The following is a 16,423-nucleotide window of genomic DNA, read 5'->3' on the forward strand; positions in this document are numbered from 1 at the left end:
AGGACTTGCTGTTTGCTATCCTGTGTCAAAATACAAAGCCTGCATTTCTGCTGGGAAACGACTCGAAAATGGAAAACAGAAAATAGAAGACGCATGTAACAGAAGAACAAAACCGGCAAGACATATTTACTAATTTCGACAATAAACAAGTAAATATTTTTATTTGTTTTATTGTGTATATATATATATATATATATATTCAAGCGTTCCTTAGTAGGAACTCTTGAAGAAATCAAGTGTGCGTACATTGATCAGAAATAGAAATTATATTAGTATGAAGAGCAAACGCTAAACAGAGAAAATAGAATAAAGATAAAAGAAAAAGTTGTTTTTTATGTTTAGTTAGGCTGAAATAAAACTATCCTAATATTTCAGCACAGACTTGGGCTTTTATGAATGACTTAATTAAAAAAACACATATATTTAAAGGAAGAATTTAGGAATGCTGAATATCAGTTAAAAGTCACCTTGGGAATTGAGGGGGAAAAAGCCTCTGGGAGATAAAGTTGAATTATAGAGATAGGCAGAAGGCTTCAATTGATTGTTTCAGTCCAAACGGCACCTTATGTAATAGGCCGACTAAATGATGAAGCCATAAATTCTGAAGGTTCGTCTGTTGATTTTAATTTGGATTCTTATTAGCAAGAAAGAGATTAGCTGGTCACTTGGACTGGTCTCAATAAGCTGTACAGCTGAAATAGCGTAAATTGATCAGCTAATATTATATCTACTTATACTTAATGACCGAAAACAAATATTTATCATTCGAGAATCAAAATACGTGGAACTCCAAACCATTTCGATATCATTCAACTAAAATAGTATCGGTTGAAGCAGCGGATCAATTCGGGTCTAATGTAATGATAGTACACTTAAGCAACTTAGATCACTTTAAGAACAGTTCTTAGGAAGTTAAGAAAGAAAATGAAGAAAGATACCAAAGGGCATATATGCTCTGAACAAACTTTCTAAAAAGAAGAAGAAGAAGAAGAAGAGAAAAAAAAAAAAAAAACAGAGCAAGGAACTATATGAAGATCGTACATAGACAGAGTTTGAGTGATGATTTTTTAGAAAATATTTATCCGTGATAATTGAACTCACAGGAAAAATGTAATTATAAAGGCCGATGAATGAAGCCGGAAAGGTGAAACTAGTTGATTAACGTTGAAACAGTTGTGGTTATTTTTTAAATATACGTTGATTTAAAATAATCTTTCTAAATATCTGAATTAAAGATGTTTTTTTTTTCTTTTGAACTAATATCCAACACTATTAATAATAATAAAGAAACGTCAGCATGTCTGATGACAATTAGTAAGCATACTGTATAAATCGGAAATCGTAATTGATTTTAATCATGAAGATTTTACGTTTTACTCTTTCATCTAATTTAACAAGCTGCACGAGTTTATTCAAATTGCTAGTTTTTTCCCAAGCAGTGTTCAAAGTTCATAACTCAGAATAAGATTTTAAAAAATGCACTCTGCTTTCAAAAACAAATATATATAGAATCACATTTATAATTATATCTGTACAATACGATTAAAATTAATATTTCACATTTACTAATTACAAGAAAATGCTATTATATAGAAGATTCAATACCTTAAAAGTCACAAATGCAGAAGCATTTTCTCTCAATTTTGTGCTTAAAGATATCTTTATATATGTACATTTCCCCTTCAAAAATACAACCCATGAGCAGTTACATCATTGTCACTGTCCATATTACAATTCTCGTAGCCTAGGCTCAGTAGCGCCCTTGTGATATTGCAGTCTGTTCTTATTTCTACATACCAGTTTTCTTCTGCTTTGCTTTGCATATCATAACGCGATCTCTTGCAAGGAATTTCATATCCTTTTTCGTTCGATAGGTTCAAAGAATGCTTGTCTTACTGTCACATTTCAAAATGCATTGCATTTATGGGTCATGCTTCAGTTCTAGTGCCCACACATGTTGCGGCCATCCTGTCCGTCCTTTTGATCTCCTTTCACCAGAGTTTCCGCACATAAGGTTGGCCTGCGAGGAACAAAGCAACTGTAAACAATACAGATATATAAACTGTAAGTTCTTTTCAAGATAAACAAAGATTTATTACCTATATCAGTTGTAAAAAATTAATACAAAAAGTTATACATTTCAATTTGATATACCATTTCTGAAAATATAGATACGCGATTCTAAAATTACACACAAGTAGATTTAAAAGCACTTCTACTGTTAGAGGGGAAAATTACACTACAACGAGTGTTTGGGACTTTTCTTATTAGTTTGTCAGATGGAGAGACAGATTTAGAACTTACAAATCGAATTCATAGATAACTAAATGCAAGCTTACTACTTTGTTTTAATAGAGCTATGTTCAAAACTTTGGTCGGGGGAAACTTGTGTTATCCAGTTTTAAAAAAACATAGATTATTATTTTAATTTGTAACTTTTCTAACCTTTTGTAAATGTATATGCTGTTATTTGACTAATTGAACCAAATTCTGATGATAAGTTACCATTCATAACTTAATGGCAAGTCAACTCCTTTATGTTAATTCTGACATGTGATTTATTCTTAAAATTTTGATATCACATTATAGTATAGAAAAAACAATAGTAATAATGATTTCTTATAAATTATTGTAAAAAAAAGCATTATTAAATTGTGTGCAGAACTAATGAGCTTCGGCAACATTGAATGGATGGTAGAAGTGCGATATCATAAGAGCACGTACATATTAGGCATCACTAGCTGACCGTATAGGTTAAATTGAATTGTATGTTCTAATTGTACTTGTTTTTCCTGTAATTTGTGAGATGAAAGGCATCGCGGCAGCTGTGTGAATTCACGAGACATTTTTTATGTGCAACAAAATAGAATTCAGTCTACAACAAAGACGGTACACCCAAAACCTATGTATTTTGGTTATCATTTGGGAATAAAGATTAAATTTCGGAATCGTGTGTAATACACTTGAAATCATAGTACTTAAATATGAATGGATGGATTGAAGGAAAGAAAAAGAAGTAGAAGAGCATGCTTTTCTCATGATGTGGCATAACCAGCTATCTTGAAATCAGCTATTTCTGCCTCTAATGTTCAGAGCTGTTTGAGAAACCACTATTCCTGCTTATTAAGAAAAATACAAACATTGCACCATCTGATCTAAGTACACTATACACTACACACAGTAATTAAGAACCACTGTATTGAGCAAGGTGTACTTCATGACATAGTAGGTGATATAAATATATCAAAGCAGCAAGCAGAACTTTGCGATTCAAGCTGCAAGAATAGAATTTGCTTGCCAATGGTACAAGATCATCAATATTTAAAGAGAAATCAGAAACTCTCAACATTTAATGGTAAGGTTTATTTTACATTCTACATGCAACTTTGTTGAGTTGAAGAATTTAAAAAATCTTACACGATTAAATAAAAAAAAAGTCGTATTCCCTGTGGGACCTACTAATACATAAACCTAGTCAGTGACTACAGTTGAACATTTTTTCTTCACATTTTGTGATGAAGACTGCCACGAAGCTGCAGTAGCAAAATAAATAAACTTCAGAAATAGTCTCTAATATTAAAATAAATAAATCCACGAACGCCTTTTATTCCTTAAAGAAAGTAGGCAGAACTCTTTTAGTCCTAACTACCTGGAAATCCGTAGTCAGCCGGTCTCTACCTTTAATCTGCATTGATAGCCGAATTCATGGCTACGTTAATTTTGAAGACTTCAGAATGATCATGTAGCATATAACTGTTGTCATTTCATGTTCTGAACTAATAAATGATTACTTTTATTCATAATATATTGCTTATATTGTATGAATGTAATACATTGCTCAAGTATTTTACAATTACCAAGAATTTGTGGTAAATGTTTATATAAAACATTTTCAAAACAAACTGCAAAATTAATAGAAACAAATTCGGTATAGATTCATTTGGATTTATCAAAATTTCTTTTAACAACGAAAGAACAAAAATTATGAAAATAGGACGTTTTCTTCTGTCCATTATATAAATTTTATATAAACTACAAGACTTTATACCATTCAAATAATGTATATACTCCAAAGTTTTGCTACTTATTTAAATCAACAGCACGTTAAAACCGGGTTTCATGGAAAACAGTGCAGTTTATATTCTTCTAGAAACTACAAAATACTTTCAGGATTCTTATGATACTTGTTTATGCACCAGAAGTCATTTTTACTATGATATTCTTAATTTTAGTTAACTCAATGTATATTTTTTTTACTTTACGACGATAGGTGGCATTTTATAGAAAAAAATTACAAGTGTTGGCAGAAGAAAGTTGACAGAAGCTTTAATGGTGTACTTCCATAACAAGCATTATTAATATATTTCATCTTGTGTTTATGCATGAAATCTTGCTGAAAACCCTTTTGTAGAAAGCTCCCCCCCCCTCTTGTTTTAATAAGAATTGCCAGGTGAGTTCTCTCCTAAAATGTTTGAATTTAGAGCTATTAAAATTATATTCACTGTATCTAAATTATGTAGTCTGATAAACTATTGTTAACGATAGCGGACATTTTGTCAATATTCTGCTAACATAGCATACGATATCAAAATTCGGTTTCATAGTGTGTGTGTGTGTGTGTGTGTGTGTGTGTGTCAGGGCATACATTATTGCAATAATAGATAATTTTCCTATATGTGTTATGTTTTTAATATATCACTTTTTATTGTATAGACAAATATACACTTTTATTATTATATATTATAAAAAATATATAAAAACCTTTATAAGAACAACGAAACAACGTTTATAAGAAAACGGTTTCATTACGTGAAAAATTGTTTGAAAAGGCAGCATTTTAATAAAAATCGCAGTATATTTAAATACATCTAAACATTCAATTTTTAAATCACTATGCACACAATTTTCGTTCAAAATCGTGTGGGCAGGCGTAAAATTCGCGTTGAATGAGTCCGTTAGCATAAATCGATGTTCGTTTATAAAAGACGTATCTTTAGTAGTTTAGTCGCGACAAGTTCCAACCATCTTCGACTATAAACATACAGACTCGAAAGCTCTGGCAGAAAGTAGTAGATCATCAACACTGTTTCCCATTGTAAATATGGGCAAAAAAGTTATAAATTATTTATTTAAAACATGTCCATGTCGGTGTCCTAAACACGTCAGTTCACACTTCACGCACGCAAAAACAGATGACACTCAAAAACCAAAAAAAAAGCAACTCATGACAACGTTCAGTTTGATTCGTTGACACAATAGTCCAAGCACAGCCACTGATTTCTGAGTGCTATTGTCTCAGCGCACACCCTGTCTCGCCTTCTGGGTGGTTTAAAACCATTGGAACTCTAAGAATTTGAATCATTCTTAGCGTTCGAGATGTGATGCAAAAATTAGGGGTCGAAAAGTGTCCTCTTCATGATACTGTGTTTAATTTTAGGAATCACGCGAAGCCAGGAAAACAATTATGGGAATCTTTAACGGGAATAAATGCAAAATTATAATATCAGTAATATTGTAATGTGTGTGTGTGTGTGTGTGTGTGTGTGTGTGTGTGTGTGTGTGTGTGTGTGTGTGTGTGTGTGTGTGTGTGTGTGTGTGTGTGTGTGCTGAGTCCACGCGGTTAGCCTAGTGGCTTTGCGCTTCGCAACCATATGCCTGGGAAAGGAGTGTCTTAGGTTCGATTCCTGTCGCCGACGTGAGGAGCTTAAGGATCTTCCTCAGCCATAGCCAAGTTAGCCGGTCTTGGACGTGGACAGCAGGGTTTTTCCGCGAATTTATCTGGGGTTTTTCATCCCCGCAAGCAGTCAAACTGGACCCGTGAACACACAGGCTACAGTCATAAATACGGCAAAGGAAGGCAACGGGAAACCACCTTGCATCACTATCTCCCTAGTAATCAGCTGCAAACCTCTCAAGAGAGGAAGCCACTGGATCAGATCAGATATATGTATATGTAATAATGGTAAGAACTTGATGGATTTCTGTACGAGACACATACTAGTAATTACTAGCACAATGTTTAAGCATAAGGATGTGCACAAATTCACATGGAGAAGCACAAGAAAAAAAAAAAAGTCTTATTGACTCTGTTATCGCTAATAGTGATTTCTTCACGTTCTTTCAGGAACGTGAATTCCTGAAAGAACGTGAAAAATATATAAGAAAGTTATAAGAAGAATTAAATTTTAGCAGCTTTTAGAGGCGAACTGTAGACTTAACTGTAGAAATAATATTCAAGCAAAACTAGAGTTTGAACACAAGAATCAAACTCTTATTGGAAAACTGAAGAAAACAATGATTCAGCCAGAGAAGCATGTAGAAAACTAGTTTGCAAGGATACATAAAGCAGAGTTGATGGACACAAGAAATTAAACGGTTTGTTAATGAAGAACGCATATCAAGAGTTCCTAGCGAGTAAATCGCAAATGCCACGAGAGAGGGGGAAGGGGGGGGGAATCAGGTGTAAGATAAAGGTGCACAGTATCTTCAATATTATTCATTACCTATATAGCACATTATGAAAGAAAATAGCATTAAACTTGATATTAAACCTGGAGTTATTCAAATGAGTTCTTTCCTTTATGCAAGTGATGATATACTCCTAAATAAATCGATAATCAGTCTGCTGGATTTCTTAACTAAATTGAATAGCAATTGAAATAAATTCGATGTGGAAATCAACAATAAAAAGACCCAAACTTTGAGAATAAGTAGGAACATTGAAAACTTCGGCTGCATTCTCAATTGGGAACCATAGAACAAGTAAAGCATATCAGCTATTTAGGTACAATTTTTAGTATATATATGGCAAATTAAATATGGAAATAGATAATAAAATAAGCAAAAGTGATATGGTTTGGAGTTGAATAATTTTATGTGGAATAAGAGAGAGAAATTAGCCAAAACAAGGCAGTATCAAAACCAGTTTTAGCTTATGGTTCTGAGAGTTGGGTTATAAAAAAAAATTCTCAAATATGAGAGTTCTAAGAAAAAATAGGGAAGCGAACAGATTGCATAAATGCAGGATCATATTAAAAACCAAGATATTAGTGGCATTCGTGAAAGAAATTCGATGAGATCTGAGCTCATCTCAGGTTCACTCATGGAACAGGTATTTGAAAAACAGGTATTTGATCATTTGGATAAGACCAGGATCTAGGTAGATTGATCCGATATATTGATAAGCAGGGCCGGCCATCTCGGGGGTGCTATGGGTGCAATGCACCCGGGCCCCACGATCGAGTGGGCACAGTCGGTACACATTTGCGGAAACGTATTTTTTTATTTTATTTTTCTTCTTCTTCTAATTTTGCTTATAACTAAAGGGATTTCATCGACAGGATTTTAGGGCCCCCGGTAATAAAAATATTTCTGTTTCTCTATTATATTAGTGTTTTGTGTTCAGTAAACGTCATGTTAACCTGTTATTCGAATGTGTTTTTTTTTTTTTCCTGTGCCACAATTATTTACAAGTAAGAGGTTTTACAATACGCTTATTTAGGATCCTTTAATTTTTACATTTGAAAAATATTTTAGGGCCCCCAAAAGATTTCTTGCACCCGGGCCCCTTTATAGAGAAGGCCGGTCCTGTTGATAAGCAATGCATTAAGGAACTAATTTTTGTCTTTCTTATAGTTAACTGATGGAATTCTTACTTTTGTTTTAGAATGCACAGTATAGTGTCCATTGATAAACATGACAGTCCATTTCGTTCACAACCATTTTAACAACAAGATCTGACGCTGACAGGTCATTCTGTACAATTTTAGACTATCTCCGAATATAGCAATCCATAAAATAATGAACTGGACAGAATTGTGAGAAAAAAAAAAATTTTGTCACTGTAAAGCAACAGAAATTTGTTCTCTTTCCGAATAATTAAATATATTTTTTAAGAGATATAAAATGCTTTTATTTTTATTTTGACATCGTTGATATTGAATAAAATATATTAACTGATTTTAACATTTTAACATTTTAACATAAATCATGACACTAATAGTAAATATTATGTATTTTACCGTCGTGATTTGTAGTTAATAGTAACGATAATAAGAAATCTTGGAAATCTAGGCCCTGAAACATTAAGGAGTCATTTCCCTAGGACTTTATTAACCACCAGCATGTTCCCACGTTATCGATAAAATACGTTTTGTTTTTCTTTTTTTCCTTTTTTTTTTTTGTCTTTTTTTTTCCCCCCTTCGTCTTTATCCGCATGCTTGAGGTGGTGACCTTTCTTGTTCTTCGATGTCCACGTGGAGTCAAAGAGCGCGTTTTACACACACGCCCTCTGTTCTTTTGTGAACCTTCTGCAGAACTGGAAGCGAATAAAAACAAACTCTATATGCTATAAATCAGCTTTATATATGAGAAGAGAGAAGAGATTGTAAGACAAATAAATAGACTGGAGACAGGCCGACACATGTAACCAGATTCCACTAAAGCTTGTAGTTCGCTGAAGCGATGAGAGATGGACATGAAGTTTGGACTCTGGCTACTGAACAACAACGAAATTTGACAAGAGGTAAATGCTATAGGTAAGTTCTATAGCAGCAACCTCTTGTTCTTTGAACGAGAATTCGATTCGTTTTCCGATTTAAGAGTTAAGCTGTTCATGCCGTCTTATACGGCATGAACAGCGCAAAATATGTAATCGAGTAACGCGCTCCTGATTTTCTTTATTGTTATGCAAGCACATAGGTACAAAAAATGCTGGTTACCTAAACATGCATTAATAATATCCTATGACACAGATATTTGATAAACCTCCGTCAGTTGGATTATAACGAACTGCAGTCGGACTACTTTGGTGCCGTTTTATCATATTGAAGACAGGCCAATATCAGCTATAACAAATTTGATATGGTTGGGCATGTATGGCATGCTTGACATGATAAGTGTATAACAAACTGAAAGAACAGTTCTCTGTGAAATCACTTGGGTGTATAACTTTTATTAGCTATTAATATCATTTCAAATAAAAAAAATCTCTTAGTACACAGAACAATATAACGAGTATTTTAATTTAATATAAAGCGAACCTTTCCGGTTGCATTATTGCAACAACTGACATTTTTTTTTTTATCTTCAAAACTATACAGTTTTTAGTGTAGTTTAATAGTCATTACGTGTCATCTACTAGATCAGTGCTTCCCAAACTTATGGATGTAAAGGCCCCCTTAGAAAAATTTAAATATTTCACGGCCCCCCTTCAAAAAAAATTCGTAATACAGACATATATTATTATAATATTTATTGCATTTTTATTCAATACAAAACATACACAGCGAATATCGCAAAAATCAGATGCAAATATTACATTTTTATCATCTTACATTCACATTTTACATGTCACACTTAGTCTTAAAACATTTTAAATTTGTTTTCGTTATTTCACGTCCCCTCAATAAAACTAAAGGCCCCCAAGGGGGCCGCGACCCACAGTTTGGGAAGCGCTGGACTAGATACTCAAGTGTTGGATTCAACACGCTGTATCGGACAATGAAGAAATATAAAAAGAAGAAATTGTTCCCTGTTTTGCGGAACGGAGTAAATCGAAGAGTACCGACACGAGTTTTGAATTAACTGCTGTGATTCACATACAATATATAGCGTTGTTAATAATAAAAAATATTCTTGGGCATATTATAATACATTGTTATGTTTGTGACTGCAGTTTAAGTAACGATGGAGAGTAGCTATCAGTCGTCTAGAAAAGATTTCCAAACGTGTTTTAGGTAGGATATTTGGGAAATTTATTTAATATCGCGAGTCGAATGACAGTGCATTCGGTTTTGATGATTTGTGAGATGCTAATTAGAATGCAGACGAGCTGTCAATTTGTGATACAAGTTTTAATAGAAGGGGAGGAAAAGATTGAGTAGACTGTCTTATTATGTAGGGAATCTTATTATTTTAGATCAACATTAACCCCTTGACATACAAAGATGTCTGTGACACGTCTTTTGTTTATTGCACCAAAATTGATTTTGAATTTTGGTTTCACATATAAATGCAACCGAATAGAGACGCTAGACAATCTTCTGCCTATTTCCTTTCAGCCGAGAAAAGTTACCAACGACGTGTATCGGCTATTTCGTTTGCGTTTGCACAAATTCATCATTATTTTTCAAATAATGATGAATTTGATCCAGCAAATCACCCTCGCCCAAAACTCGCCCAAAAAATTGGCAGAAAAACGACCGCTTTCTGATTTTTAATTGGTACGTTAAGGGGTTAAAAATATAAATCGTATCTAAAAAAAAATAGTTGTGCATAATTATAATTAGTTGTATGTGCCTCGCTCCCACTCGTCATAATACGACTGGTGTGATGTATGAACACTTTTGTCGTTCTATTTACTTTTTCAATTTTTCCCCTTCCTTCAGCACTATCTACGATGTAGAGCGTGCTGATGGAAAAATAACCGAACCGCTAATATTTGTTGGAGAGAGCGAGCGAGCGAGCAAGAGAGAGAGAGAGAGAGCATAATAATGCTCGATGTCCTTGGTTTTTAAGTATATCAATGCTCAAAGGCCAAAAACGTCGGGAGCAACTTGGGTTCCAGGTCGCATGTTTTTCTGGCATTTCTCTTAGTCACGAATAATTCAAATAATCATCCATGGTTATGGAAAATGCAGCAGCATAATACTAGTGTTCGTTAATCGTCAGGAGGTGATACCTCTTCATCTCGATATCCTACCCATGGCAAAACCTGTAAAGCGACTTCTGAAACGAAGTGGGAAATATTGAAGCATGTGTTCTAGACATTCCTGACATCAGTCACGACTGAATCCATTAAAATAAAAGAACTTTTCCGAGGTAGGCGTTTTTGCCACTTAACTTTCAGATAGGCAGGCAGGCAGTCCCTTGAAGTACTGTAAGTACATCAAAATAATAATAGCAATAAACAAGTATGGAAATGATCTGAGGACATCATCGAAAAATGCATTTTGCAATAGCTTTCATACATATGACATCAAGTACTTTGAACATGGAACAGTTTTGAGCTGCTTATGTGTACTGTAGTCAGTTTATTTATTATTATTTACAGTAGCATAAACTAGGATTGTTCAGCCCGCTCCCAATAAACTTTTTTTGGTTTCTTGAAACTTTGTTTTTGGTCCCTCAGAGCCTTAGCTAAATCCATCTTAGCTCTCTTCCTCTCTTATTACTTGGATATCTCACTATGGTTTTTATATCATTGGTCATTTGTAATATAATTTTGTTCGCTTTGAATCGTTTTGCCAACTTTCGTAAAACGGTTCAAAATTAAAGATGGTCATATTTAAACTAAAATTATAACTCGACATACTTTCCTAAAAATCATAAACGCAACATTTTATTAAAATTCATCCAGTCAAATTGGAATTGCTTTATATAATTTTGAATCGTTTTACCCAAATTGTGCTACTAAAATAGTCCGGAATGTACCAGAACTGAGATTTCTCTACAAATTTTAGTTATTACATTCCAAATTTTAATGAAAGCCCTCCGTCCATAGCGGAGTTGATATGTCAATATCTACGTACAGAAGAAGAAGAGTGAGAGAAAAAAGGAAAAAATATACAGAAGGTACATACTACGCATTTTTCAAAATGCACATAAAAACTTTGTTGATATTCCTTTTCCTCTGCGCTTTAATAAGAAGAATTAACTCAGTTGTGTATATGCAATTGATTTTGAGATACTTCTACAATTCAGCAATCTGATTTTGCAGAATTGTATCTCAAACCATTTAGTGCAGCTCTTGAAGAAGTTTTGAATATAAAAATTATAGAAACTTTTGCAAAACATTAGACATTAATTTACGAAGTGCTCCCTCCAAAGAAACTCAGCTTTATTTATATACCATAGCAGATTGTATTCCATATCATCAGCCCATCCAGCTACATTAGTTATTTGCTGAGAACAAGCAGCCTGTTATGGTCTCATAATGTGTGGAGATAGAGATATACCCATTGTGCTGTTTCGACTGTGTGTAGTGATACAAAAATAGACAGCTCCTGCCATTAATTGGGGGTATTATAAAGATCATTTCAATTGCACTGAAATTCCAGCCACAAAAACTAGCTATCGCGCGACATATAGAGAGTACAAAATGATTCTTTCTCTTCTGGCCCTAAATTCAAACTCATGACCGCAAATTCAAAACAACATTGTTATCCAATTCTTCCCCTTAAAAAATGGTTCAATATATTAAAAATTTGCATTAAAAACAGTTCTCAAGAACATTTTATCATTTAATTTTTTTCCAAAATGCCACTGAAGTTACTGAATATTGTTGTTTTATTTATATTGAAAAATTAAAAAAAAAAAAAAAAAAGTTAAAAACTTTTTCGACGTTATGTAAACTATTTTATTCAGAACTTTTCAATGGATTCATTACTTTCTTTCCAAAATCATATGTTGCAGAGAAAATAAATGGCATAGCCTTCAAGGAATTTTAATTATATGAACATATTTAAGTTGCCGGGTATCAATGAGGGCAAATAACACTATTGAATTAATTAACCCGTTATATTAACCCATCAGTAGAAAACTGATGAAGCATATCGGTAGCGGAATAATAATTTTCTCTTTCGGATTTCCGTTTTGCATATCTTCCTTTTTGCTTTAAATGCATGTGTTGTTACTAAGCAACTACACAACTTATAGCGAACGTATCACTAACTCTTGTTTCATTATGCTAGATATAGTGACCGTGTCTCGGAAAATGAAAATAGCAGTTCCACTTTGACCTGGAATACAGGATATCAACAACTGCATTATTTTAGAGATGAGATTAAAATTTATTATATGAACTAGTATAAAGTTGAAAGAATATCTAGTATATTATTATATAGAGTATTAAATAATAATCTATATAATTTATAATAATCTGTGTAATTTATAAGTACGGGGATATAAATCATTAGATTTTTACCCTTCCTCTGGGAATTAATGTTTAAATATTTTACTTGGCATTCCTAGAAAAATATCACCTGCAAAGTTCGAAAAAAAATGAGCTTTATATTAATTAAATTAAGGGGATATTAGATCCCACATTGTTTTAAAACCGAATAAGAAACTCGAAGATTGGAATCAGAGAGTTTCATGCCGAATATAGTATAAAAAACTATAAAAGGAGATCTAATATCCCCTTAATTTAATTAATGTTTATATCGCCGAAATGAAGCCTGTTGGCTCTTTATATTTAAGTAACTTAATGGGTGCACCTTTTTGGACAACTCGTATAGTAGAGTATATAAGTTCTTTTCGCTATACCCTTTGGTATTAATAATTTGGTCTAGCTACTCACTGATGAAGGCTCAATAAAGGCTGAAACCGGTCTGGGTAGTGGCCTCCCTACCATAATGTAAGAACAGCATACATTCCCTAGGAAATGTGTTTTTACATTATGGTAAATACCAAAGAATAGCGATCAGAACTTTCCCCACCTTTGCAACGAGTGGCCCGTGTTTGTACTACGTTCTAGGACTACTTGCATTCAGCTCACGCTAGTATTCGCCGATACTTTTATAGTTTATTAAACTATATTCGGCATGAAACTCTCTGATTCCAATCTTTGAGTTTCTTATTCGGTTTTAAAACAATGTGGGATCTAATATTCCCTTAATTTAATTAATGTTTATATCGCCGAAATGAAGCCTGTTGGCTCTTTATGTTTAAGTGAGCTTTATATTTTTATTTGTAAGATACAACAGTCATAGATTATTCTACAACCTATATTGGGATTTAATTGGATAACGATTCAAAGAGGTTCTGAATGTTATTGAGTAATCTTAAGTTTCCTGATTGATTTCGGAAGTCTTGCTTGCATTGCTAGCTAGCTACAGATCTACTCGTAGTATGAAATCATACAACATCTCTCACTAATCGATTCACATTTTTTCTGCCACAAATCTTATTGTAAATCTGTCTCGGTAAGTTATTTTCTCATATATATGCATATTTATTTATCCTTATGCCGTTTAGGTTGGAAAGCTTTCAGTTTGAATCTTATGTAGGACGGAAGAGATTTATGAAGTTTTTTTTCCTCATCTGATGGTGAGTTACCCAGTCTCATATAGAGGTAGCAGGTTTTTTATTTTCTCTCCAAGAAAATAGTGTTTTTCTTCTTGCAAAACAGCAAGCCTACCCGAAGAACACACGTACGTTGCCCTCATAGGCTTAGTTGCTTCGGCTTTCATTCAAAACAACAACAGCAGCTGTTATCATCTATACGCCAGATGGCTCCTGTATTTGCTTACCCTGCTCTTAGATTGAAGTGTTCCAATACACGTGAATAAGGGGAGGGGGGGGGATCCTATATACCCCTTATATAGCTTATCATATATACGCTATCCTCAAATCTTTGAATCAAGATAAATCCTGTTTTTAATTATTAGTTTGTTTTCATTGCTGTGGTTAATCCCAGAAAATACGTCTACATCTTAACAATTTCCCATATTGCTGTGTATTTGTTCAGCAAAGAATTGCTAATCGTCAACCATTTAATCCAATATTAGTGTGAAAATAACAGGCGTTATTAGCTCACACCGCGTGTCAAATGGTTTATTGTCTTGAAAATATTAACAAATCTTTGCTGAACAAATACCCACCAGTGATTTATGTGGTCTAATTTCTTTATAGTCTTAATTGGTTTGGCATAATCATAAACAGTAACAACAACTGTTCATTTCCATCATATTCACATTAGTGCCATAAGCTACGTGATCAATCTGAACTCCCTTGCTTCATGAAGCTCTTTTGGTTGCAGTGGTTATTATTGAGGATTGCCTTCTGCAGTATTATGCGTTGCATTCATCACACTAAAAACTCGTCCTTGTAGTATCCAGAAACAGCTCTCTATTTATGAATGCTATACCTACATTTTCAGAGTGAATTTATCTCTATAATGGCACTAGAAAGAAACTAAGCTCTTGAGGGTAGAGGTGACTATTACAGTAACTGGGGAGAACATTTGTTTCCAGATATGTTTGCTGCTTGAATCAGCTGAGACACAGGGCAATAGTGGAGCTTATTCTGATCTTTTTTCCTCCCAAACAAGTAGCATGTATCAGTGATTTATAAAACAACGTTAATACAGTATTATTGGAAATGGAAACAAAAATAAAATTAAATAAATTCGTTTCTCCTTTCTTCCTTCAATCTCTCTCTCTCTCATGTACAAAAAAAAATTCCGCTGTTGTATAGATGTACTGAATGGATTTCTTACGAACTTCTATTTCGCACTTTTGCACCTTTGTACCTTGTGCTTCTGTATCACAAATAGAAAAAAAATGAAAGAACAAATGTTGACGAGAGGTTCAATTTGATTTGTTCTCGTTCAACAACGCTCCATGATAATATGATTAGGACAATTTATTCACTTTCGGTTTAGGCTATGCATAAATTTATTATTATTATTATTATTATTATTATTATTATTATTATTATTATTATTATTATTATTATTATTATTATTATGTGACACCTCCAGGGAGTCCAAAGACTCATCGAGGGAGGACACCTACTCTATATCTGTCTCCGCCACTCAATCCATCAACGCCATCTACCGCCCGCCATCTTTTATTTCGATAAAAGTTTAGGCTCTGATAATACGTAATGCTGAAGAAAAAAAAAATAGTGCTCATCTTATTTTTAATAAGTTCCAGAATCCATGTTGTGTTTATTATGGGTATAGCAAAAAAATAAAAAGAAAGAAAAAAAGTCTAATATTTAAAACAACTAAATTCTCTGTTTGGTTGGTAGTTGGTAGGATCTTACTCCGCATATTGCCTCTTCAGATCCTCAGATGCAAGGGGGCAATGTCACATACGACACCAGTTAGTGGAAGTCATCTACCGTATATTTTTTGTCCTCTTCCTTTTTCTTTTTAAGTAACACCTTACCAATCATTAGCTTATCGGCAAAGAGTTGAAAAAATTATTACCACGGTTGAATTTGAACCCGAAACACAATTGAAGTGATGTTTTTACCCCACCACTCTGCCGATGCTAGTAAAGAAAATACACAAAGAAAAGCAATAAAATATAAGAACATTTCTTATAAAAGGTTATTCTAAAAGTTGGGTTATTTGTATGTTATTAGAGCATGTCATCAGTATGTTATTCACCTAATTTTTGAACTAAATTATGCGAATTATAACGAAATGTTTTTAATGTTCGTGATTAAATAATGATATTCTGTGTTCATTTTGGATCAACATAGAGCTTAGCATGTTAAATAAAAGTACCACGATAATACGGATCTTATTAAAATTTGTGTTCTATAGGATCAGGCATTAAACAAAGATATAAAGAGCTATCAAATGCACTATGTGGTAGATATTATATAGAGATATTATATTACATTTCCTCGAAAATTATCTGTCAATGACAAACATGGAACAGCAAGATATAGAGGCGAGGGTTGCACA

General features: G+C 33.4%; 1 protein-coding gene across 2 annotated transcripts in view; it reads right to left on the reverse strand.

Annotated features, from left to right (window-relative positions):
* Positions 1–1,770: 1,770 nt before the first annotated feature.
* The window catches only part of LOC150107334 (heart- and neural crest derivatives-expressed protein 2-like), a 56,396-nt gene continuing 41,743 nt past the window's right edge, over positions 1,771–16,423 (reverse strand). Inside the window, exon 2 of one of the 2 annotated variants that reach the window (XM_090391199.1) lies at positions 1,771–2,020. In XM_090391199.1, the coding sequence (XP_090247325.1) occupies positions 1,922–2,020 (99 nt within the window). In that variant the 3' untranslated portion in view covers positions 1,771–1,921. Of the gene's footprint in view, positions 2,039–16,423 lie in introns of both variants that reach the window. The other variant, XM_090391198.1, reaches the window with a different exon arrangement.

The sequence above is a fragment of the Typopeltis vanoorti genome, chromosome 4, assembly GCF_054136105.1.
Source record: "Typopeltis vanoorti isolate ZY-2024b chromosome 4, IOZ_Tvanoo_1.0, whole genome shotgun sequence".
NCBI lineage: Eukaryota > Metazoa > Arthropoda > Arachnida > Uropygi > Thelyphonidae > Typopeltis > Typopeltis vanoorti.